Raw genomic sequence first — 25,828 nt, 5'->3', positions numbered from 1 at the left:
CTCCCAGCCGGGCCGACCCTAGGGCAATGGAATGAGGAGACCGACAGGCCTCAGAGACTGGGAGACAGGCCCGCGCAGGGGTTCTCCCCCCTCCCCGGCCCAGCTCTGCCAACTCTGCGGGCCGGCTCCGGTCTCGCTTCAGCGGCCGCCACCCTCCGTTGCCCCTGGAGCCGCCGGGGAGGCCGGTGTCGGAGCCAGCCATGCGGCGGCTCCTCTCAGGCCGCTCCCGCGGGGCCTGGGCTTCGGCGGCGGCTGTCACGAAGCCGACAGGCCGGGCTGGCCGGCAGGGGCGGGTGGCGGGGGAGAGGTGCGGGGGGAGGAAGGCTGGCGCGGCTCTGGCTCACAGTGGACGCGCAACAGATGTTTGCGCAATTGAGGGACAAGGTGGCGTGGGGGCACCGAGCGGCTGGAGGGCGCGGGCGGGGCAAGGGGTGGCCTAGACCTGTGGGGGGTGGGAGTCTGGCCATCCAGCGGGAGTGAGCAGGCATCCGAGGGGCGCTCTGGGGACGGCTGAGCTGGGATAGACCCCCTCCCGCTGTGGCCGCGGTATCAAGAACAAAAGAGAATGGGCGAGCGGGGAAGTTTGGGCCCCACATACAACGGCCGCGAGGGCCCCTGCCCTCCAATCCTCACAGTCCTCTGTTGGGGAAACCGAGGCAGCCGAGGCTGAGAAGGGCCGGGAAGATTAAAAAAGCGGGACCTGCAGCGAGGCTGGGGCACCGACCAGGGTTCCCGCGTGGATCTCTGGATTCACCTGCCGGCCCCGGTCGGCTTGTGGGTAGATACTCCGCCACCGCAGTTCAGACCCTCCCCTCCCGCTTCAGCTTGTCAGATCCCCCCACTTCCCACCCCGCGCCAGTTTATAGAACAACAATTTGGGGAAAACAATCCGGGCCGAGTGACGGCCCCGTAATTGTGACAAAGTGAGTGCGGGCGGCTGGAGAGAGAGCTAGGGCGGGAGCGCGGCGGGGCGAGGCGGAGGCAGGGGCGCCTCCTGCCCGCCCCGCCGCCCTCTCGTTCTCATTCCGGTCACCTCCCATCCCTCTCCTTGACTCTTCTCCAATTCTTCTTCTCCCGGCCCCTCGCGCCTCCCTTCGCTTGTTCCTCCATCAGTCTTCCCTTTCCTCTCGGTAACTGCTCTTCTCCCGCCCCCACCCCGACAGCCCCTCCCGGTGCGCTTTTTCTTCCCTCACTTCTCCCTCTCTCCTCCGCCCTCCACTCGTTTCTCCATCTTTCCCGCTCACTCCTGTCGCCCCTGGGCCCCTGGCTCCGACCGCACAATCCGCTTCTCTCCCCGCCCAGCCCTCGCTTCCAGGGATCGAACCCTGAGCCCCGTCCCCGACCACCACTCTCTGGGAGGCCATCGCCGCCCGGCAGCCCTGGGTTCCTCCGCCCTCGAAGCTGGCGGCGCGCGGCGGCCCAGGGGCCAGGCGGCCTACCCGTTCCCTCCCCGTTCCGCCGCTGCCTCCCCCACCCCACTTCCAGCGCCGGGAGCGAGTTTGTTTGTCCAGCGGCGGCCGCCGCCGCCCGAGCTGTTTGCCGAGCTTAGCGCGCCGCCTGGCAGAGCGGGCCCAATTAAGTCTCATTCATTATTCAGCGCCCTGTCCGCCCCCGCCCCCAGCTGGAGGCTCCAGCGTCGCTTTGGGGCCCCTCCCAGCCCTGGCCCCTCCGTGAGCCCTCAGGCGCCTTAGGCGAGCTGCGTGCCCTCCCCGGGCCGGGATAAGGGCTGAGGGGCTGGCGCTGTGGAGGAACAGAAGCACTCCGTCCGCTACGCGGAGGAGACCGGCGTGGGGGCCACCAGGCCCACCCCACCCCCAAGTCAAGGCTGGGGGACCTTGGAGATCCAAGCCTTTCCTCTACAGAGGAGGAAACAGGCCCCAGAAGCGGCGTGACTTGGCCAAGGTCATGTAGCAGAACGAGGATTGGAGCCCAGGGCACTGAAGCGAAGGCATCTTGCATCCCAGCTCCTTCCCAGCATCGAGGTGGGAGGAAGGCAGACTGCTCTGGTGCTGCGGCCTCGCTCTCGCTCTCGCTCTGCTCTCCCGATGGGACGCCCCTCACCCCATATCCCTTTTTGCTACTGATTCTGCCTCTTGCCGGTAGACCTCAGGATACAGCGGACTTGGGCTCCCGCTAGATCTGGAGGCCCCTCAGGTCTCAGGCTCAGGTCTCGATGTAATCCCCCTGACTGGCATGCCTGGAGGTGGGGCAGATGAGGCAAACTCGGGGGCTGGAGGTCCTCTCTGGGACTCTCCATGGGTGAGTCAGCCTTAGAAGAATTGGAAGTGGAGCCATCCAAGGCAGTCTTGAAAGTCAACGGAGTAGGAAGAGAGCACACCCTGAGGTGAGGGACAAGTCACCCTCTCGTCTGTACGGTGGAAAGGGGCGACCAAAGGCCTTTTTCTGCGTTTGTGGGGAACCGCTCTGGGCTGCTTTGCCGGGGCAACTGGACAAGGTGAGTCTGGAGACCCGCCCCGCCACGCCCTTCCGTAAGCGGCAGCGCCACCTGGTGGCGGCGGTGCCGCGGTGCAGGCGCGCTGGGCCCGGAATGGGGCGCTGCGCCAGCCCCTTTGAGCCGGGGGAGGCTGGATGCGCCCTGAAAGCCTTACCCCGAGTTTTCCCGAAAGGGCGGGCGAGAGGAGCCCGAGGCTGAAAGGTGATCCCGAAGAGGCCGGGGAGGGACGGGGGGTGCTTAGGGAGGGGCCTGATCCGGACGGCCCCACTTCCGTGACACAGCAAACACAGAAAGACAAAGTCCATTTGGGTGCAAGTGGGAGCGGAGTGAGAGGGGCCATTTTGACTTTCTAGTCAAAGGAAATGACTGGTCTGACGGGGTCTGGGAGCCGGAGTACGCAGGTACGGCCGCTCACCCTGGGACTAGCGGGTAACTGGCTGGTGGTCTTGAGGCCCACTCTACGTAGCGGGGAGACACTGGCAGGCACACGTTGGCATCTGGTTTGGTGTTCTGGGTGTTCATCAGGCCTCTTTGTAGAGACTCCAAGTCCGCCTTTGCGGGGTGCCAGGGTCTAGGTCAAAATGTTAGTTTTCCAGAGCTGTTTTTCAAGTGTGACTTGTGGGAAGATTGCGTGGCTTGGAGAGATGGGAAGGCTGGAGAGGGGCTGAAACCTTGGCCATGTGTCTGAGGGCAGCCATAGGGTGAACTTGAGGAGCGTTGGGAGGGGCAGGGGACTTTCAAAATGTGTAGGAACTTTAGAAGGGCATTCTGTTCACTCCTGTTCACTCCACTCCCCCCGTAAGTCATTCCAGGAATCAGTGGTCTGAAACTTAAGCTGCTGCTTTTCTGTCCGTGTGCTGAGTTCTACATCAACTGAAAGTATTTAAAAACATTTTTCTCTCCTAAATTTGGAGTTGCTATGCTTGTAAAAAAAACAGAAATGAGGTGCCAGACCAAAGGGTATGGGAGAATCTGCATTTGAGGGACACTCAGGAAGATCTGCACTTGATTATTATTGGAAGGAGAAAATGGTTTGCTGGGTTAGGACCTGGACATAGTCTTACCACTGCTTTTTTCCATCTCTTAGGGTCTAAGGATAACTCTGGGACCATAAAAGCCATGATTCTCACAGATGACTCCAGATTTCTGCATTCTGGGCTATGTCAGGTGCCACTGAATTTGATCTGACACCCATTTCCTAGAGGATGGCCAAGGGGCTCTTGGTGACCTATGCCCTCTGGGCTGTAGGTGGCCCTGCTGGGCTCCACCACCTGTACCTTGGGCGGGACAGTCATGCACTGCTCTGGATGCTTACCCTGGGGGGGGGTGGCCTGGGCTGGCTCTGGGAATTCTGGAAGCTCCCAAGCTTTGTAGCTCAGGCCAACAGAACCGAGGGGCAGAGGCAGAGCTCCGGAGGGAGGACACCCCCTCTGAGTCTTATTCGCTTTGTCGCCCAGATGATAGTGGGCATCTATTTTGGCCTGGTGGCTCTCATTAGCCTTTCTTTCATGGCCAACTTCTATATTGTGGGCCTCCCACTGGCAGTTGGCTTAGGGGTCTTGCTGGTGGCTGCTGTTGGCAACCAGACCTCAGACTTTAAGAATACTCTCGGGGCAGCATTTCTTACTTCCCCTCTTTTCTACGGCCGCCCCATAGCCATCCTGCCCATTAGCTTGGCTGCCAGCATTACAGCCCAGAAGCATCGCCGCTATAAAGCTTCAGTTGGGTCAGAGACGCTCAGTGTTCGGCTCTATCGTCTGGGCTTGGCTTACCTGGCTTTCACAGGCCCACTAGCCTACAGCGCCTTTTGCAACACAGCTGCCACCCTCAGCTATGTGGCAGAAACCCTTGGCTCCTTCTTGAGTTGGTTCAGCTTCTTCCCCCTCCTTGGCCCCCTCACGGAGTCTTTCCTCCTTCTGCCTTACCGGGTCTGGATGCTGCTGGTGGGGGATCCTGGCTTCAGCAGCGGCTACTTCCGGGAGTGGGAGAAGCTCTATGAGTTTGTTAGCAGTTTTCAGGAAGAGAAGCGTCAGCGGGCTTACCAGGTAAGGCTTTGTTCTCTCTCATTCCTGGCTGGGACAGCTCTGGGAGTTAAGCTAAGCTTTATTGGAAATGATGCCCCCTTACATGGGAGTACTGTTTTCATGTCTGCTGGGTTGGGCCCTAGAAGAGTGTCCTGATTTCTTTGGGCTTCTGTGTGCAATGGGTGAAGGTACAGAGGCTCTACTAGTGAGTGGGAAGAGGATACATATATGTTGTTTACTTTTTATTGAGATACATGTAAAGTGTATAAGTTTTATGTATACATCTGTGTAACCACCACTCAAATCAAAGTATAGGATATATCTAGCACTAAGAAGGTTCCCTTGCATCCCTCAGAGGGAACCTCTGTTCTGACTTCTGTTACCATAGATTAGTTTTGCCCATTCTTGAACTTCAGATAAATGGAATCATTCAGTATGTACTCTTTTATGTCTGACTTCTTTCTTTTTAAAATTAATTTATTTATATTTTATATTTTATTTATATTTATTTTTTTGAAAGTAGTCTCCATTCCTAACATGGGACTTGAACTCACAACCCTGAGATCAAGAGTCACATGCTCTACCAACTGAGCCAGCCAGGCACCCCATGTCTACTTCTTTCATGTATTTATTTATTTATTTATTTATTTATTTTTAAAGATTTTATTTATTTATTTGACAGAAAGAGACACAGCGAGAGAGGGAACACAAGCAGGGGGAGTGGGAGAGGGAGAAGCAGGTCTCCCGCCGAGCGGGGAGCCCGATGCGGGGCTCGATCCCAGGACCCTGGGATCATGACCTGAGCCGAAGGCAGACGCTTAATGACTGAGCGTCCGACTTCTTTCATTCAACATCATGTTTGTGAGATTTATTCATACTGTTGCATACAGTATGAATAAATACTGTTACAATTATAAATTGTTTCCATTGTTGTATAGTATCCCATTGTATGAATATACTACGCATTATCTGTCCACTCTACTGTTAATGAACATTTGGGTTAGTTCCAGTTTGGGACCATTCTGATCAAGTTGCTGTGAACATTCTTGTACATGTCTTTGGTGGATATATATGCTTATTTCTCTTGCAAGGAAGAGATCTTGTCAGGGATGTGAAGTCCCAGGTTAGAAAATGGGCAGCTGTGATTCAAGGCAAATCTTCATTCTTGCCATGAGATCCAGGCTAGCCCATGTTTCCAAAGGCTGGAATGCTAATCTGAGGCTCTTGGTCTTTCTCTCAGACAAGTAGAAGCCAACTCCAGAGATAGCACAGCCTCCTTTAGCAAGCAAGCAGGAGAGGCCCAGGTGCTCTGAAATTCACGGAATTCTAATTTGTCAGCTTCTGTTTCCCTAAGGTTTTGAGTCTCTCAGAGGGGGCAACAAATGAAGAAATACATCAAAGATACCGGCAGCTAGTGAAGATCTGGCACCCTGACCACAACCGGCACCGAACCGAGGAGGCTCAGAGGCATTTCCTGGAGATTCAGGCTGCATATGAAGTCCTGAGTCAGCCCAGAAAGCCTAGGGGATCCTGGAGGTGAGAAGAAATTTCCCCTTGGGAATGGACTCTTTCTGGCAGAACCAAGCAGCTTGTCCCAGCCCAGCTTTGCCCACTTGGGTCATCCCAATAGCGTTAAAGAAACTGACTGTTGGCAGTGGGGATGAGAACAACTTAAAGGGGTAAGAAAGCTTTTGTGGTAGAAGAATGTATTTATGTTGCAAATTTCTGAATTCTCATTATTGTATTCCTGACAATTTCTTCTTAAAATCAGATAGTGAAATGAAAGGCATATTATAAAACCAATAAAATATCTTTTAGAGAATATACTACCATGCCCTACCCTGTTACATTGATGAGTGATGGAAGAAGGTTGTTTATTAATTTCATTTCACTCCTTTCCTTTCTTTCCCTTTCCATTTCTTTTTCTTTCTTTCTTTTCTTTCTTTCTTTTCTTTCTTTCTTTCTTTCTTTCTCTTTCTTTCTTTTTCTCTTTCTTTCTTTCTTTCTCTCTCTCTCTCTCTCTCTCTCTTCCTTCCTTCCTTCCTTTCTTGTGTGCAAAGCACTGAGTTAGGAGATTGAAGGAAAAATATGAAGGTTCTACTATTTCACAATCTGTCCTGTGACCGTAGGGATAAGAGAGGGGTTAAATTTTAAAATTTCAGAAAAATATCTTAATTCCATTTATAGGAGAGTTTTACTAGGAGCTACACTTTTCCCAGGAAGGAACATGCTGCTGTGGGATGGGGGTAGTACCCCCATCACACACTCTTCTGCTTGATGAAGTATTGTAGAGAGCCCTCAGATTTTACATGGGTGGTTGGACTGGCTGAATTCTCAGGTGTTCCCAGAACTTGGGGTAATGACTCTGAACTACATACTCTGCTGCCTAGGAGCTTACAGTCTGGTGGGGGATATAACATACACAGATATCAAAGTTCACCTCCTTCAGTGTTTTGAACTAAGTGTCATAAGAAGTATAGAGTGTGGGGCGCCTGAATGGCTCAGTCGTTGGGCGTCTGCCTTTGGTTCAGGTCATGGTCCCAGGGTCCTGGGATCGAGCCCCGCATCGGGCTCCCTGCTCGCCGGGAAGCCTGCTTCTCCCTCTCCCACTCCCCCTGCTTGTGTTCCCTCTCTCTGTCAAATAAATAAATAAAATCTTTAAAAAAAAAAAGAAGCATAGAGTGCACTGGAACATTGGCGAAGGGGCAGATGACATTGTTTTATGGGGACTCATGGGAAAATTCATGATTTTATATCTCATGTGCCTTTATGAGGACTTTGGGGAAACTCTAGGGAACCAGCAGCTTGAGCATCTCAACAGGGTCTTATTTAGTGCCTATGTAACCAGCCAAGTGCGGAAGAAACAGTCTAGGATACACAGGGATAATGGAGAACAGAAACATGATGTTAAAATTATATACCTTTAGGGCGCCTGGGTGGCTCAGTTGGTTAAGCGACTGCCTTCGGCTCAGGTCATGATCCTGGAGTCCTGGGATCGAGTCCCGCATCGGGCTCCCTGCTCGGCAGGGAGTCTGCTTCTCCCTCTGACCCTCTTCCCTCTCATGCTCTCTATCTCTCATTCTCTCTCTCTCAAATAAATAAATAAATAAATAAATAAATAAATAAATCTTTAAAAAAAAAAGAGAAAGAGACTTAAAAAAATTATATACCTTTACTCTAGCTTTCTTGCTCTCCTTTTGTGTTTGTGTACATCCCTCAAGCTTTTTTTCTTCTTTTTATTTCCTGGAAATTAACTCTGAGTGGTATATATATATTTTTTAAAAGTAGAATTATTTTGGCTAGTATTCCTTGCAGATTAAAACAAAATATGGTCTTATCAATGGAGAAGAATGAAATTTGTAGATTTTTTTCTTTGTATTCATGTATTAAAAAAATTAAAAATTTTTTGCCAATGAATGTATATACCATGATTTTAAGACCAAATTAACTTTTACATCTTTTTAAAGTTGCCAAAAATTGATATACACTTCTTCTGAAAAACACTTACAATTTGTCAGATTATCACATGGAATTTTAATGAGGCATTTTCATAGGCTATTGATTAGTAACTTATTAACATGATATGTAGTAGTATTTCTGCAAAATGTAAATATATTAAAAATAGTCTATAAGGAAAAAGACACAAAAGAATGATTAAGGGCTTTACTTGATTTGGAAAATTATTTTACTGTTCTCAAATTTTGTTATGAGCTTTTGTTACAAAAATATAGCTATATTTTAATTTATTCAAATAGGAACTATTGATGAGCAGTTTCTGTTGTTTTAACATGAGCAATGCTATAATAAATATCTTTAAATGTGTATGTCAGTGCTTTTTGTTTTTTGATGCTAGATTCCAATAAGCATAATGTGTGTTTTATTTTATTTTTATTTTTAAAGTTTTATTTATTCATTTGAGAGAGAGAGAGAGAGCATGAGCAGGGGGAGGGGCAGAGGGACAAGCAGACTCCCTGCTGAGTGCTGACTTGGGGCTCAATCCCAGGACCCTGAGATCATGACCTGAGCCCGTCAGATGCTTAACTGACTGAGCCATCCAGGCATCCCCCAGAATGTATATTTTAAATTTTCACTGATACTGTATCAGGTTACTTCCAGAAAAGATTGTAGCAATTTACACTTCCACCAGCAATGTAAGAAACTGGCCCTTTCCTTGTAACTGGAATGGATTGTCATCACTCTTAAATTTTTGCCAAGATGATAGGTAAGGAATAGTATTTGATGACTTTAATTTGCCTTTCCCTGACTCACAGTAAAGTTCAGCATCTTTTCAAATTTTTCTCGGGTACTTGCATTTCTTCTTCAGTGAATGCCTGAATGTATTATCTCCCTTTTTAAAAAAAAAAAATTATGTTTCTGCTTGTCTTTATGAAATCTATTTTGTTGGTATCCTTGCTTGTTAAGAACCTTAACCCTTTGTCATAGGCGTTATAGATATTTTCCCCCAGTCTATGATTTGTCTTTTGACTTTAAGCATAGGTTTTATGATCACAAGGATTAGTATTAGAATTTGAATCTGGTTCCATTATTTTCTAGCTGTTTGTTATCTTGGGTTTCTTTAGTCTCTGAGAGCCTTAGTTTCCCCTGAAAACTGAGATACTAATTTGTACTTTTTTTTTTTTTTTTTAATGAAGTAGGCTCCATGCCCAACGTGGGGCTTGAACTCATGACCCTAAGATTAAGAGTTGTGTGTTCTACTGACTGAGCCAGCCAGGAGCCCCCATAGTATGTACTTTTTTTTTTCTTCCAAGATTTCATTTAAATTCAAGTTAAACAATAGTATATACTTTTAAAGGATTGCTGGGATAAAGAAGCTACCATATGTAGAGTGAGCAAATATAACTTTAATGTAACACTTTCCCCTTTTCAGCCCATGTCAGGAAATAGGGCTTGAGTGTCTAGGGAGTTAACTGGTATGGAATGAAGGCTCTACTTGTAAGGCTGCATTTTCTTAGGGTGTATTAGTGTATTTTCTATTTTTAAGAAAATTTCCTCTTGATTTCTTGAAAATCACTGTAATGCTTACAGATAACAGTTAGAAGTAAATAGGAATGATGGATTGGTTGTGTTGTGGGGGTAGGGTTGTCAGTGGTCCCTCTCCCTCACCCATTCTTTCCTAGACTCTCTCGTTTTTTTTTTCTTTAAGATTTTATTTATTTGAAAGAGACAGAGTGAGAGAGAGAGCATGAGCGGGGGGAGGGGGAGAAACAGAATCCCCTGCTGAGCAGGGAGCCTGATGTGGGACTCGATCCCAGGACCCTGGGATCATGACCTGAGCTGAAGGCAGTCGCTTAACCGACTGAGCCACTCAGGCGTCCCTCTCTCTTGTTTTATAATTAAGAAAAATTCCAGCCTTTTTTTTTTTTAGCTGTTTATGGGGAACCAGGGAAGTGGTTTAGGTTTGGCTGTTCTTAGGCTGTAGTTGTAAAATGGGGCAGAGCTCTGGGCCAGTTGTGATAGCAGAGGTCCTCAGAATGAGACAACTCTGAGGGTAAGATGAATCTCTGGGAAGAAGCTGGGGAACTGCTAGTAAGATGGCCCTTTTCACCTGCAGATTCTCCTTGCAGAAATCTCTTGTCATCCTTTGGCAGATTCATTTCCATTAGGGAGGCTATTCCCCGACATCTGGAGTCTCAGTCCTTCTCTGCAGAACAGAGAGGTAGTTATACTCTCTGAGGTGCTACAGCATGGTGGTCTCACACCCAACTCTTAGCCAGGCCACACTGGTCACTTTAGTGTGGATTGGTTTTACACAGGAGAAATTTTTGTGGGTACGGGCTGGGGCACTAGGTGAGAAGTGAGGAAGAGGTTAAAGAATGTTTACCTCTTAGTAGGAAAGACTGGTTAAACCATATTTGGATTTCATCTTCCTTCTTGTCCTGGCCTGTGAACAGGTACTGAAATTGAGTCCTTACCAGGATTAAACTACCTGCACCTCTCCCCTCCCCCGACTCCGGGGACATCTGTTCATATGCCTAATAGCCAATGGTGTAGCCCAGCCATTTTTTGAAAAGAAAGAAATGGTACAAAGTCATGTGACTTGAGAACTTCTGGAAGGGAATTCTGCTTTGCCACCAACGCGGGGACATTGTAATCACTAAGAGACCTTTCTGGGGATGTGCTTCCCAAAGCACCTGACATAGCAAAAATCAGCTGAAAGTAGAAATTCATTATAAAATAATTATGTATTTATATAAACCTAAGACATTAGCAAGTGTGAGGTCTCCCTTATTCTCTACCTGAGCAGATTTAATGAAATTCAATGATTTCATATTCTCCCATTCCCACAAATAAAAAAATGTATAGACCCTTTAAAGAGTTGGAAAGGAATTGAGAAGGCCTCTTTGCCAAGTGCTCGTTCAGTGCAGAATCTTGAGAACAGCTTTCCTCAAAGATTTCCATTTCAGCTTTCCCTTCAGTTGGAAATCTGCTCCCTGTTTCACCTTTTGGGCATCCTTAATTGTTAAGTTCTTTTATTGGACTGAAATTTGCTTCCCTGTAATTTCTTTCTAGATCTGCCATCTCTTGTTACAAAGAACAAAACCCAACAAAAAACCCTTTCCTGATAAGAACCTGCCCTTCATCTCCTATCCCTCTAAATCTTCCCTTTTCTGGCTAAAACATTGCCTTGTTTGCAGAAGCACTGTAGTTTAGTAGAAAGAGACGGAAAAGTGAGGTGATGGGCTGCTCCCTCCACCTCTTGTGGGAACAGCCTGCTGCTTTACCACTCTGGGCCTCAGTTTTTCCTTTGTAATATGAGGAAGCCAGACTTAGATGACCTTTGATACTGCTTTCCACACTAGATGCTGGGTTCTTAACTTTTCAGCTGAGGCTTGTGCTAAATGGTTCTGTTTTGTCATCTTCTGTCTGCCCTCTTGTGGACACTGTCTTGGGAAGAAAATAAAATATTCAGTTGCTTGAAGAACCATATAAAGGCCACCCACCCCCCCCACAAAAAAATTCACCTACATTAAACTGTTTTCATGTATTCATGTTCTATTCTAGTCCTCATCCATAAATGTACATAATTAATTTTTACATGATTGAATCATATCAAGGACACAATTTGGTACGGCTTTTTCCCCCTACTGAATCATATGCATTTTATATATTATTATGAAGGCATATATATGTATATATATATTACTATGAAGACATACATATATTTAATTGAGATGCAATTCACATACCACAATATTCATCCTTTTAATGTATACAGTTTAGTGGTTTTTAGTATATTTTAGTATATTCATAAGGTTGTGCAACCATCACCACTATCTAATTCCAGACGTTTTTGCCTTCCCCAAAACCAACCCCATACCCATTAGTGATCACTCTCCCTAGCCCCTAGCGACCACTAAGACTTTCTGTCTCTATAAACTTACCTATACTGGACACATTATACAAATGGAATCATACAACGTCTCTTTTGTGTCTGGCTTTTTTTTTTTTTCACTTAGCATAGTGTTTTCAGGATTCATCCATGTTGCAGCATGCATTATCATTCTGTTTCTTGTTTTATTTTTTCAAATAGCATATCGTTATATTTTAATGCTGTATAATATTCCCTTTTTGGGAGACATTTAGGCTATTAATATATATATATTTTTGTTGTTATAAAGAATGCTGCATCAATATCTTCATGTTTCTAATTCATCTATTCTCTGAATTATTTCAGAATAAATTCCCATGGGTGGAATTACTGGGTCAAAGGGTATGAACATTTTTATAGGTCTTGTCAATACTGCTCTTAAATTGTGCCCAGAACTAAATGCAATTCTCAGATGTGTTCAGACAGAACGGGGTACTGTGGGGCTATTAAGTTCTCAAGGTCTGGACAATATATCATCCTTTAAATCAAGCAGTCTAAGAATTTATTAGCTTTTTTTGGTTGCTCATTGAGCTTATAGCCAACTAAGGCCCTTAGATCTTTTCCTAGGCACTGTGTCTTAAAGCTATGCTCGCAGCTACTCTAGGACCCAGGAGGCTTTTTAGGACTCCCTGACTTGAATTTAGTATTTCTTTGTTTTCTCTTTTCTTTACCGGTAAGTGGTCCTAACAAGCTAGCCGCAACTTTGGGTTTATTGCAGTCTTAGCTGAGAACTGCAGATGGCGCCTTAAGGCTGTCGCAAGGGTCAAATAGGTCCCTTCACTTTTTTTTAAGGATCTGTTCGAGGTCCTGCTTTAGCAGGTTCATTACCATAATTCAGTCCTCCCCTTTTGTTGGGAAGGAAAGAGCAACTGTGAAGTTGGATTTGGGTGTTGTTCAGGGCAAGCTCCAAATGAAGCGTGTTTCCTAAATGTCTTTTGATCTCCTGGGGGACTCTGGGGCAGTCTGTCTCATGTGAGAGCTTTGCTTGAACACACATTTCATGCCACTGAGTTTTTGGCTTTTGAAGTTCACACCCTGAGAAGCTGATTTCTTGGTTTCTCTTCATATTCCTTTCCATCTTTCTCTTGGTCGCTGTAAAAGATTGGAACATGTTCAAGTACCTGGTTTTGTTCATTTGTTTTGTTAAGATGGGTTTTGAACAACAAAAGGAAAAAATTTACATAGGGTCCTGCTAAAAGGGACTTCATTTCAATAATTTGTTGCTCTCTTTATTTTCATTTTCCTTTTCTTCCCAATTCTCTTCTTTCTCCTCACCTCTCATCCACCCTTTCCATAGCTCATATTTGCTTATTTGCAAACGATTATAACTTTTAGCGTCACCTTTGACTTTTCCGGATTTAAACCTCACTGACAAGTTTCAACAGTGCCCTGTGTAGGAAAGTTGGAAGGGAATCATTTTAAATCCATTCTGTACCCGACCTTAGTCCCATTTCTGGACTGAGAAAAGTTGTGGGGAACATTGTCCTCTGGGCAGTGGTTGAGTTAGCACAAGAACCTGGCTTGCAAGCACCACCTGAAGGGACATTTTTCCTAGCATCCATAGGTCAGGCACCTTTCAGATGAATTAGTATAAAGAAAGGAACAGGTAGGGCATGCGGGAAATATAAATAAATGTCTTCTATTCATATGTTTCCAAGGCATAGATCTGACGGCTAGTGAGGCTCCTTGTTACTCCTTTACCTCTCCCTCTATAGCCATAACCACCAGTTTGGACTTGGCTTCTCTTGATACTTTCTTCTTTTCACTCCTGGGGTCCATGGCAGAGAATGTAAATTTATTGCTTTTCTGTGTGATTTGGATTGGCAAGCAAATAGCTGCTCCATCTGGGCACATGGTGCCATTTTATTTATATTCAGTGACTGGGAATTCATTGCCCCTCAGCAGTTGACTTTTCTTGCACAGTCAGAAGACTGATCATTCTAGACCCATCTCCCTTCCAACTCTAATTCTTTTCTATCAGTGCATTCCTTGTTCTCATGTTCATCCCTTTGCTAATGTCACCCTTCTTTCCTGTAATTATTTTTCCTCTCTGCTAATCCAAATCTTTACACTTCTTTTACATCCAGCTTAAGGTTTATTCCTAAATGATGCCTTCACTGATTAATTCCATCTCCAGTAATCTTCCCGCCTTGAGTTCCTTCAGCATTCTTGTCTAGTTTGGACCATTCTATCAAGCATTTTCTTACATGTTGCCATATAATCATTCTCTGTCTCCTGTTTGTAAGTCTTGTCTCCTTAACTATAGCAAAGCCCCTTAAGGGCAGAGACTGTCTTCTCTCCATGCAAATAACAGGACATTTAACAGTGCAAACAACAGGACATGTTATTTAACAATTTAAAGCCTCCGCTTTCTCATTTGTTACATGGGGATAATAATGCCTATATCACAGGGATGTTGAGACAATCAAATGAGACAATGTGTTGAGAATACTCTGTAAACCATAAAACATTTTACAGAGGGTAGACATTATCAATTTTTTAAAAGATTTTATTTATTTATTTGAGAGAGAGCGCGCCTGAGTACACAAGCAGAGGGAGGGGCAGAAAGAGAGGGAGAAGCGGGCCCCCTGCTGAGCGGGGAGCCTGAAGCAGGCTTGGTCCCAGGACCCTGGGATCATGACCTGAGCTGGAGGCAGATGCTTAACTGACTGAGCCACCCAGCATTATCAATTTTTCAAACAATGGTCACAGACTGTATAAATGAAAGAGCATGCTTAAATTCCATGAATGAAGGTACAGTAAGGCAGTGTTAGTTATAAGTCTCACACATAGAAACAAAGTGACTAAAGATCAAATTCCGGGCCCCTGGCTTAGTTGGTAATCCATGCGACACTTGATCTCAGGGTTGTAAATTCCAGCCCCATGTTGGGTGAAGAGATTACTTAAAAAATAAAATCTTTTGGGGCATCTGGGTGGCTTAGTCAGTTGGGCGACCGACTTTTCATTTCGGCTCAGGTCATGATCTCAGGGTTGTGGGGTCGAGCCCCATGTGGGGCTCTGTACTCAGTGTGGAGCTGGCTTGGGCTTCTCTCTCTGCTCCTACCCCTGCTCGCTCACTCTCTCTCTCTCAAAATAAATAAAAAAGAGAGAGAGAATCTCAAGCCAACTCCCCGCTCAGCGAGGCAGGTAACATGGGGCTCCATCTTGAGGCCTTGTGATCATGACTTGACCTGAAATCAAGAGTTGGACTCCCAACTGACTGAACCACTCAGGTGCCCCATCTTTTCTTCTTTTTAAATAAAATCCTTTTTAAAAATGTCAAATTCAAGTTTTTAATGAACTTATAAGGCACTTTTGCTGAACTGTTTCAAATATGAGTTTTTGTTTTGACATTGCCACTAATTGTGATGTAACAATTCAACCTTTGATAATTTAAGGCCAGCCCCAGCCATAAACATCTGATACACAACTGAATTTGTCTGTTACTCATGTCTTTGGACCTCAGTTTTGTTATCTGTAAAATGAGAAATGCTAACCTAATAACCTAAACAAACCTCTTTTTTATTTTTTATTTTTTTTTTAAGATTCTATTTATTTATTTGACAGAGAGAGACACAGCGAGAGAGAGGAAACACAAGCTGGGGGAGTGGGAGAGGGAGCTGGATGCGAGGCTCCATCCCAGGACCCTGGGATCATGACCTGAGCTGAAAGTGGACGCACAACTGAGCCATCTAGATGCCCCTAAACAAATCCCTTTAATAGAACTTTATTTTTTATTTTTTTAAGGATTTTATTTATTTATTTGACAGAGAGTGAGAGAGCACAAGCTGGGGAGCAGGAGAGGGAGAAGAAGAAGCAGGCTCCCCATTGAGCAGATAGTCTGATGTGGGGCTCGATCCCAGGACCCTGAGATCATAACCTGAGCTGAAGGCAGCGGCTTAATGAGCTGAGCCACCCAGGTGCCCCTTAATAGAACTTTAGACAATGAATGCTCAAAGAAACAAGAATCCCATAGAGAAGTCTCTTAGGAAGAAAAACTTTCCTTGGGGGAAAGCTGCATACTATATAGTGCATTCATTTAATTATTAACAAAGCACATTACCATATTAAATACTCTGGGAAGTAAAGAAACCAGTTTAACTTTATTTTACACAGTGTTACTCACATTTATTTGGAACTGGGATAGTTTTTTCAGAACTATTTGAATTTCCATGAAATGAATTTTCTAAGATACACAATTTGGACTGTCCATGTGAATATTCTTAGGTATTAGAGGTGGGGCAATCAAAGGGAAAAGTACACCCTTATGAAATGTTCTCTGGTGGTCTTCGTGCCTATGGTGGTTTGGAGCTTCAAATTTAGACAACAGAGACTTCTAAAAGATCATGGTCCTTAATCACAGTATTCATTATCGTCTTCAAGATAATGAGTAAAATTTTTGTCTCTCAGACTAAATTCAGACCTTTTTTCCTAATGAAAATATAGAATCTGGCAATCAATCACTTCAGATACAAAAAGTCAACTCAAACAAACATATGAGAAAAATTCTGACCTCCAGGATCTATTTCAAACATATCAAATTAGGTCTTATTAGTATTTGCAAAATATGTCTGCTGAGGTGAAGATTATGTCATGATTTATCTTTAGTTCTAATTTTGCCACCAAGTCATTAGGTAACCTGGGATAAATTAATTCCCTTAAGGCTGAACTGAGATATATGGGTGTTATTTCAAAATGATCTTTTGTAATCCTTAGCAGTTACTTTAATCATTTCAGAAATTTGGTTTTTTCTTTTTCTTCAAAGTATGTCACAAGTATTATATGTTGACTTTATTACAGCATTTCTTGTCCTCCAGTATAATTAGTAGATAGACTTTAAATAATTTGCAATCATTTCAAAGCAGGTAATTATCACTTTGTTTTATTGTGAAGTATGGCATATGAAATAGAAAATGTATATGTAAACAACAATGATAAAATTTATCTTAATAACTTAGGTCCGAAAGATATTTTTGAAGCATTTATTCAGTGTCTTTTTGGAGAGATAGAGTACAGCATGGAAAATGGGTCAAGGTGGTCCATGAGCTGCAGGATCCCTCTTGCAAACCTCACTTAGCAAGTCATATATGTGACACACCCTCCTTGAAGGACTATTATTTTTTGAGTAAAATTCTTTTTTGCAGAGGAATTTGTCCCAAATGAAAGAACAGAACAAGGCCATGGCTAGGAAAAACAAACACGCACACAGAATTCTTTTTTGAATGCACCTACTGCCTCCCCAGGGACTTAGCAAAACGTTCCTTTTGATCACATTCAGAACTCTCCCTTAGAGACCTGTTAAATATGATATTCTTCATAGCATTAGATTTCCAGTCATGTTTTGACAGCTCTCATAGATTGGGCCTAGGTATGCTCTTTAATTCACCTCCCTTCCACATATCTACATATGGAATATCCACATATAAAAACTGTCTCCCATTAGACCACTGGCTCTCAGGAAAGGCATCAAGTGTCTTTTTTTTTTTTTAAAGATTTATTTATTTATTTGACAGACAAAGACACAGCAAGAGAGGGAACACAAGCAGGGGCAGAGGGAGAGGCAGCCTTCCCGCTGAGCTGGGAGCTCGATGTGGGGCTTGATCCCAAGACCCTGGGATCATGACCTGAGCCAAAGGCAGATGCTTAACGACTGAGCCACCCAGGTGCCCTAGGCATCAGGTGTCTTTCCCAACACTATAAGATTTCCAAGAATAGACTTTACTTTCCTCCCAAAGAAACTACATTGGTTTTGCAGCAATAACAGGGCCTATAATGAAGGTGTTTCCCAAGCAACTTTGGTAGGTGAAATCTGTCATTACGGGAAAGATCTTAAATCCTATTGGTTCAGGTCCCATTCTTCCACATGAAGTTTCCCATTAACCAGGGCCGTATCATCCCATCCCTACTCTGTATGGGAAGGAAGAGAAATTGTGGAAGAATTAATCATGCATTCCTGTGTTCCTACACCACTTTGCACTTTTCTGTTTCAACACTTATTACATGCTATTTTAGTTAATTATTTAATGGCTTCTATCCTCCTTTACAGTTGGATACTCTCTTTGGGGATAATCTTGTTCTATTCTTCTTTATAAGTGACCCAAAACCTAAAATAATGCCTACCTCTCGACTGGGTACTTAAGAATTTAGTAAATGAAAAGAGAGCCGGTATTTGGACAGGTTTGCTTCTATTTGAATCTTTGAGAAAATATTCAATAGTAAGCATGTATTTGAATCTTTGAGAAAAGATTCAGTAGTAAGCAACATATGGTATAGTGCCCTAACTAGCTGGATGACCTTGTCTTCTGTTTCTTTAGATCTGTAAATGATATGGTTGGATTAGATCAGGCATTATTAACCAGGGGTCAGTGGGCTCCAGGGTGTTTCGACTCTCCAAACTCATGCAAAGTTAAACACAAAGGACCAGATAACTTCAGAGAGATCTTACTCCATTACAGGTACTGGGACTTCAATAGCTAGCGAAAGCGTGGAAAACAAACATGTGTCTGTGGTGTCTAACTATACGCACTCATGTACACTTTCAGGCTTGTTGCTGATGCCAGTCCAGAGCCCCTTATGCTTTGGCCTCAAAAGCTAAGAACATGGGGACAGATTCTGATTAATCTTTTCAGTGTTAACTATCTAAATCCCCAGCCTCTGGCCGCTCCTAATCGACCACTGAGCAGTTGACGGTGGGGTGAGTACTTCACACATGCCCGACACTACCTAGAAAGGTGCGCTGATACTGGAGATGGTTCTGGCCCTGGGGAGGTTGGGAATCCGATCACGAAGCAAGAGGAGTATTTAACATAAAGATTCACCGGCGGCCGGACTGCCCACAGGCGCATGGAGGGAGGCAGACAGCTGAGCAGACCAGAAAACCGACTCAGAAACCGGCTTGGGCAGTGTGTCTGGCGGACGTGGTAGAGAATCCTCAAGTGGTTCTAGAGCTTATCCTGCCCCCGACCCCGCACCGGCCTCTACCGACTCCCAGAAAGCTGAGCGGCCGCGAAGTCCGGACGTCCGGGAGTTTCCCGAAGTCGGTGGCTCTGAAATGGCCTTTTGGAGTCAAACTTAGGTCGGGAAAGCGGGCAAGGCGAGGGGCGGGGTCATGAGCCGCGAAAGGGAAGGCCGCTTGAGACAGCCGGTCCCTCCGGGGACCTAGAGATTAAAGCCCTTTGCGAGGCTCCCCTCGAGGCGTCCGCCTTCGGCAATCTCCGGGGAAGTTTCGGCTCTTTCCGGCAGTTCCAGCTCGGGCCCTCCACTCCCCGAGCGCGCTGTTCCCCCTCCTCACGCCGCCCCGCTCCTCCTTGGCCTGGGCTGTTCTGCACATGGGCACGAGCTCTTGTCTCATCTGTCCCCACTCCCATCTAGTTTGTTCCCGACCCACTCCTCCAATCCCTACTGTTCCTCGTTATTCCCAATTCCTGGCGACGCCCGAGCTCCCTCAACTCAGGCGCGCAACCCGGCGGGCGGTGAGAGGCGCGAGGGACTGGGTCACGAGAGGAGCGGCAACCCGACGACTGGAGCCGGCCTCCCGCCCCGCGCCTCTCCACTCGCAGATCCCAGGCGCGCGGGCCGCCTAGCGCCCCGGCCTTCGCGCGCCGGTTGGCTGCAACGGCCTCGAGCTCGGCGCGCCGGGTTCGCGCCGGCGCGAGCACGCGCCCTGTGCGCTGGCTTGCTGGCGCGCACGCGCCCGAGCGGGCTCCGGGGCGGGGCGAACAGCGCGATCCCCGGCGAGGTCGGTGTGGATCCGCTGGCACTTCGGCCCCCAGCCGCGGCTGCGATCCCCAGCCCGCCGCCCGGCCGAAGCCGAGAAAGGGGTGGTGGGGGCGGTGGGGGCGGGGCGGCGTCCGGCTCTGGGAGAGCTGGGGGAGGAGCGCGGCGGCGACGGCGACCGCTCTAGAAGAGGAGGAGAAGGAGGCGGAGGAGCTCCTTTCCTCTTCTCAGACCCTGGAGCGTCCGGGACGCAGAGCCCGGAACTGGAGGGACGCGGCGACTGCGGGGGCCCCGGGTAGGTGAGGCTGTGGGTACTGGGTGGAGGGGTTGGTGGGGGACAAGGGGGACACAAAGGTGCAAGAGAGCGGGCTTGAGGGAGGGCACGGGGGAGGGGGTAGTTGTTGGGGGTTGGGATGTGGAGAGGAGGGCGACTTGAGCCCTTCGGGACCTGGAGTACCCAGATGGTGAAAGGCTTCTGGGGTCAATGGGGCGGACCGAAGCACACGGGTCCGAGTTGGGGGGGTTTCCAGAGGCACAGGCCGGGGAAACAATGGAGTAAGGGGGGACTCTGGTGTGAGCGTGTGTGGGGTATTGGATTTTGAGAAACAACGAGAGATCGAAAAGAATGAAAGAATGGGTCATTTGGGATGAGAAATACAATGAATTGGGAATGCAGTGGGGATGCGTAAGGTCATCTGCGTGGGTGTCCGAGGTCCTCAGGATTTGGGGGCAAAGTGGGATTTGAAAAATAAAGACATAGGCATTTTTGGAATGGGGAGGGGAGGACGGAGAGAAAATAATGTAAAGGGTAGCAGAGAAATAAAATAGATGTGGTTTGGGCTTGAATTAAAGCGGAAGGGTAGATCTTTGAGAGTATAGGGTAGGTGGACTACAGTGGCATCTTTCTTCTAATTTATCCAGGATGATTGGGTTCTTTTGGAAGGTGGATCTTTCTCAGGTTGGTCCCTCTGCTGAGCAGTACCAGCTGTTCTTTTAATAATTCGGTTATCACTTATAGTCCGTTTCATTGATGAAGCATGCCTGTAGTATTTATTTCTCCTATGATCATCAGGTTACTCTATGTAATTTACCTGTGGTTAATGAAGCAGGGGAGAACATATCACCAACAGTAGGCATCTTGCTTTGAGTTAGGTCAGTGATAATGCAGAGTTTAGGGTGTTTGGGGGGGAGAACCAAGAGTTGTTTTCATTTAGACTAAAAGGTGATGAATAGCCTTGATAAAATCGAAGTTATCTATACTTTGTTAGAATTGCAGTTTCTCACTGAGAAATGTTCATGTACCATCTGCTACTGGTTTTATGCTCCTGGGAGAGTTTGGGTTCTGCCTCAAGAAATTCTTGATGCTGGTACCAAATTATCAGGTTGCTTTATACCTTCCAGTTTGAATAAAGGTGATTTGAAAATACTGTGGGAAAGTATTTCTGGGGTTATGATCTTTGCATTGATCTCCTTGATACTTGGATTTCCAGACCAAATATTGAGTGGTACTAGACACAAGATTGCTGACTTTGAAATTGTAGTTACCAGTAAGTGTTCATAAATAGTGTTAATCTTTTTATTTATTGGGTATTAAGTTTTGCTGACTCACCTAAGATTTCTGGGAATTTATCCATTTATATTTCTGGCTAGGTCTTGGATGGTAGCATTAGACTACTTTATAAAGACCCAAATATAATGATCTAAATTGTCACTTTTCGTATATCTTACAAAAACTGAACAAAGCAAGGAGTGTCTTCACTGGTGATAATGTGGCTCTTTATTGACCTCTTACAGTGGACTAGGCAAGGTGCTAAGTTTGTTTTGCATGCATTATCTCATTTAACTTAATCCTCACAGTTATCTCCTATTTTATAATTAAGAGGTTAAATAATTTACTAGGGTCACAGAGGTAGTAACTAAAGCCACATTCAGACCTAGCTCTGTTGGATGCCTTCTTTAAATCTTCACTGCCTGGTTGTTGTACCTGCTATATCCCTCCTCCTAGTCTTGATTGTAGTACAGGCATCATGAATTGGTTGAAACTTGGGTCTGATGTGATAATGGTGATTTATTTATTTATTTAGTAAAGATTTTATTTATTTGAGAGAGAGGAGGGGGAGAGGGAGCATGAGCAGGTGGAGGGGCAGAGGGAGAAGCAGGCTCCCGGCTCAGTGGGCATCCCAACTCCCGGCTGGATCCCAGGACCCTGGGATCATGACCTGAGCTGAAGGCAGATGCTTAACCCACTGAGCCACCCAGGCACCCTGATAAGGGTGATTTAGATGAATATTGGGTTAGTGGGCTACATCTGTAGAGTTTATAAATGTTTATTGCTCCTGTGATTTAACAAATCTTCTGGGGTCCAGATAGTAGAGCTAATCTTGCTAAGGGTTTGATCTGTGAACACTTAATTTTCCGTTTAGTCTAGTGTACTGCTGAGTACTGTGCCTAGGTGGCGCTCTCCCTTGTAGAAGTCAAGGCAGCCAGTTGTGGAGTCAGAACCAATTAACTCTGAAAACAATCGAAAACTGCTGAGAGCTCAAGTGCCCTCCCAAGCACCTGTTGAGTCCACAGTTGGTACGGGCATTATCTCTAAATATAGACAGGATCCTCTTAGAAACCAGGAGTGAAACAAGTAGAACTGAGAGAAACAGCTGGGGCCTGAGGGAGGAGCCATAGGTTGCTGGCCAAAACATCAGCATAGCGCTGGGGGGTTGATCCAGGAGTGGCAAAGGGCCTCAGATACTAGTGCATGGCAAGAGGGGAGGGAATTTTTATTTGTTGAGCATTTATGTGTTCTAGGCACTGAACTCAGTGTTTTATATATATCACTTCATAAGATCTTCAAACAACCCTTACAAGGTAGATGTAAGCATTATCCCTATTTTTCAGATGAAGCTCAGAAAGGTTAGGTGACTTGTACAAATTGTTTAATAAAAGCAGTGAAGGAAGTTTGTATATATTATTATTATTGCTGCTTGCTGTTTCCCATTATAGAGCTAAATATTAAACACGGGAACTTTAAGTCAGTCTTTAGGATCCACTCTGCTTCTTGTTACTACAACTGATTATTTCAATCTTGTTATTTCCATTGGAGACTGGAAGGAAGAGCTTTGTTTTTTCTGATTTAATTGTTGGGAAGGGGAGCCCATTCACTATTTAGTAAATGACCTCTTGTAGAATATAATTCATCTTCCTCAGTTGCTTGGTATAAATCTGTAGCAACATGAAAATGGCAGGTCCATCCCTCCTATTCTGAGGTCTTGACTTTCAGGTAAGTCATCTAGTCTCTGGAGGATGACGTAAAGCATGCCTGTTACAGACTCTTACCACTTCATATATTTTTTCCACAAAGGTTTGACCATCATTCTTGCTCGGTTACTTTTAAAAAGTTGTGGTAAAATATAGATAACATAAGATTTACCATTTAAAGCATTACGTACAGTGGTATTAAGTACATTCACATTGTTATACAGCTATCATCACCATCCATCTCCAGAACATTTTAATCTTCCCAAACTGAAACTGTCAAACAATAACTCCCCATTCCTCTCTTTCCTCAGCCATTCCCCTTTCTGTCTCTATCAATATGACTACTCTAGGAATCTCATATAAGTAGAATAATAGTATTTGACTATTTGTATCTGGCTTATTTCACTTAGCATGATGTCTTTAAGGTTCATCAATATTTTAGCTTGTGTCAGAATTTCATGCCTTTTTTTTAGGACCGCATAATATTCCATTGTAAGGGTATACCACATTTTGTTTATCCATTTAGACACTTGGGTCATTTCTACCTTTTGGCTGTTGTGAATAATGCTGCTGGGAACATTGATGTACGAGTATCTGTTTGAGTCCTTGCTTTCAGTTCTTTTGAATATATACTAAGAAGTGGGATTTCTGGGTCATATGGTAATTCTGTTTAATTTTTTGAGGAAGTGTTACATTTATTTATTTAAAAGATTTTATTTATTTATTTGACAGAGAGAGACACAGTGAGAGAGGGAACACAAGCAGGCGGAGTGGCAGAGGGAGAAGCAGGCTTCCTGCTGAGCAGGGAGCCTGATGTGGGGCTCAATCCCAGGACCCTGAGATCATGACCTGAGCCGAAAGCAGATACTTAATGACTGAGCCACCCAGGCGCCCTGAAGTGTTACTTTTAAAGATTTATTTATTTATTTGAGAGAGAGAGAGAGCGCAAGTGGGGGGGGGAGGGATAGAGGGAGAGAATTTTCAAGCAGACATCTGCTGAGTGTGGAGCCTGACTCAGGGCTCCAACTCACAACCCTGAGATCATTACCTGAACCGAAACCAAGAGTCGCACGCTTAACCGACTGAGCCACCCAGGTGTGCCCTGTGAGGAATTGTTACTTTTAAATGGTGGTTTATTTGTGTTCACCTGAAAGTAGCACCTGGCCTTATGTTTGAGGAATGATGTTTCCTATACTGACTTTTTCTGTACTGTTCATAGGACACTTGTACTGGAAGTGATTCAGAAGGAAATGATTTACCTAGTTTTCACGGCTCTCTCTTAGCTTCTGCCTATTTATAGTTATGTATCATGACATCTGGCAAGCATATTAAAATACATTTCAACTTAGCAATAAAGTACTTTTGAAAATCTTTCAGACAATTCAGCTGATGAAGAAAATGGGAGTATCTGTTCTAAAGTGTGAAATATATCCAATGTGGAAGGAACCATTTGTTATATATAAATCTTTCTAGTCATACCTGTAAATGTGGGTAATCATCTTAAAAACATTATCTGTATGTGTATTTGAAAAATGTCAGTAGTATAGAGCATTTTCAGTTCACTTTGCTGCCTTTGAAATCCAGGGTACTTTTTTCATTTAAAAATGTTTTTACATGTATGAGCTGCTGGTTACTGCTTATCTTGTGCATCCCTTCACTGAAAAAGGTTTGAGTGCCTGCTTTGTGCTTTAAATATTTCAAGAAGGTAGCTGTAATACAGGAAGTAAAATTGGCTCAAGTCGTTTATTTGACTCCATTTTTCCTCTATTTGTGTGTGTATATATATGTTTATTTATATACACACACATATAAATATATACATATATGAGTTCTATAGTACCAAGTATAGTAGATTGGAATAGCTGCAGACTGATAGTGGACTGCCTCTTAGGATACGTCTAACCTCCCAATTCATTTTTTCTAAATGTCACAAAGATATTTTTTTTTTTCAAGAGGAAGCAAGACAGTTTATTTATTTATTTATTTTTATCCATTTGAGAGAGAGAGAATGAGAGATAGAGAGCACGAGAGGGAAGAGGGTCAGAGGGAGAAGCAGACTCCCCGCTGAGCAGGGAGCCCGATGCGGGACTCGATCCCGGGACTCCAGGATCATGACCTGAGCCGGAGGCAGTCGCTTAACCAACTGAGCCACCCAGGCGCCCAATGTCACAAAGATATTAATTATCCCTGCATCTTGCTTCTTGAGATTATTGTGTTACAAAGGGACTTCAGGCTCACATGCCATTTTCTGGAAACTTCGTAAAAGAGTTAGCCCACACTTACCTTGGAGGTGGTCTGTTGGTTCTGAAATAGGGTTGACCCTTGAACAGTGTGGGAGTTAGGGGCACTGGCCCCTGTGCAGTGGAAAATTTGTGTATAACTTTGGACTTTCCAAACACTTAGCTGTGTATTATATATTGTATTCTTACAGTAAAGTAGCTAGAGAAAAGAAAATATTAAGAAGGCCGGAAGAAAGAAAATAAAGGCCGTAAGGAAGAACAAATACATTTACAGTACTGTATTTATCGAAAAAAATCCATATATAAGTGGACAAATGCAGTTCAAACCCGCGTTGTTCAACGGTCACTGTATTTCTAAAGATTTAAAGTTTGTAAACACCTTATGTTTGTTACTGGATATTAAGGATTGGTCAGAGGCCAGCATTTTGCTCTCCATGTTCAAATCTACCATAGTCGTCTGTGGGGGTGGGTGCGTGAAATATACATCATCTCCTACATAGATTCTGCAGGGTTTGAGGATATAGCTATTAGCTTAAAGGCAACTTCTACAGTCATTATCCTATGATTCATTTGTGGTTAGGGGTTACGTAGTGATTCGTACTAGTTCAAACCCTAAATAACAACATTGGATTACTGGTAAGAAGGAGGGTTTTTTAAATATTACTTAATTAGCAAAATGACATGATTACTAGTTGTGGAGTATATGTGTGTGTGTGTGTGTGTGTGTGTGTGTGTGTGTGTGTGTGTGTGT

At 45.0% G+C, this 25,828-nt stretch overlaps 2 protein-coding genes across 8 annotated transcripts in view; both read left to right on the top strand.

The window, feature by feature from the left end:
- Positions 1–1,793: 1,793 nt before the first annotated feature.
- DNAJC22 (DnaJ heat shock protein family (Hsp40) member C22) lies at positions 1,794–8,301 on the top strand. Of its 3 annotated transcripts, none has more exons than XM_073882033.1 (3): positions 1,794–2,455; positions 3,543–4,500; positions 5,834–8,301. In XM_073882033.1, exons 2-3 carry the CDS (start codon positions 3,661–3,663, stop codon positions 6,017–6,019), a joined length of 1,026 nt encoding a protein of 341 aa, XP_073738134.1. In that variant the 5' UTR covers positions 1,794–2,455; positions 3,543–3,660; the 3' UTR covers positions 6,020–8,301. The 3 variants fall into 3 exon arrangements, with proteins under 3 accessions (XP_073738134.1, XP_073738135.1, XP_025739015.1); XM_073882034.1 differs by lacking the exon at positions 1,794–2,455 and adding an exon at positions 2,719–2,856 and having other exon boundaries at positions 5,818–5,949; XM_025883230.2 differs by lacking the exon at positions 1,794–2,455 and adding an exon at positions 2,720–2,856.
- Positions 8,302–18,872: 10,571 nt separating this feature from the next.
- SPATS2 (spermatogenesis associated serine rich 2) overlaps positions 18,873–25,828 on the top strand; it is a 150,155-nt gene continuing 143,199 nt past the window's right edge. For 3 of the 5 annotated variants that reach the window (XM_025883226.2, XM_073882032.1, XM_073882031.1), the window contains exon 1: positions 19,695–19,884. The gene's annotated coding sequence lies outside the window, so the exon portion shown is untranslated. Of the gene's footprint in view, positions 18,945–19,694; positions 19,885–25,828 lie in introns of those variants that run through there. The other 2 variants (XM_025883227.2, XM_025883225.2) reach the window with 2 other exon arrangements.

The sequence above is a fragment of the Callorhinus ursinus genome, unplaced genomic scaffold (genome assembly GCF_003265705.2).
Source record: "Callorhinus ursinus isolate GAN/ISIS: 27379988/994484 unplaced genomic scaffold, GSC_fseal_2.0 scaffold44, whole genome shotgun sequence".
NCBI classification, from domain to species: domain Eukaryota; kingdom Metazoa; phylum Chordata; class Mammalia; order Carnivora; family Otariidae; genus Callorhinus; species Callorhinus ursinus.
The sequence above is the reverse complement of the archived record's forward strand: the minus strand, read 5'-3'. Positions and strand labels throughout refer to the sequence as shown.

Bases quoted from the DNA above. Each gene is read 5' to 3' on its own strand.
- DNAJC22 (XM_073882033.1), top strand. From the start codon at position 3,661: ATGGCCAAGGGGCTCTTGGTGACCTATGCCCTCTGGGCTGTAGGTGGC. The intron at 4,501-5,833 runs GTAAGGCTTTGT...TGTTTCCCTAAG, and splicing joins AGCGTCAGCGGGCTTACCAG to GTTTTGAGTCTCTCAGAGGG.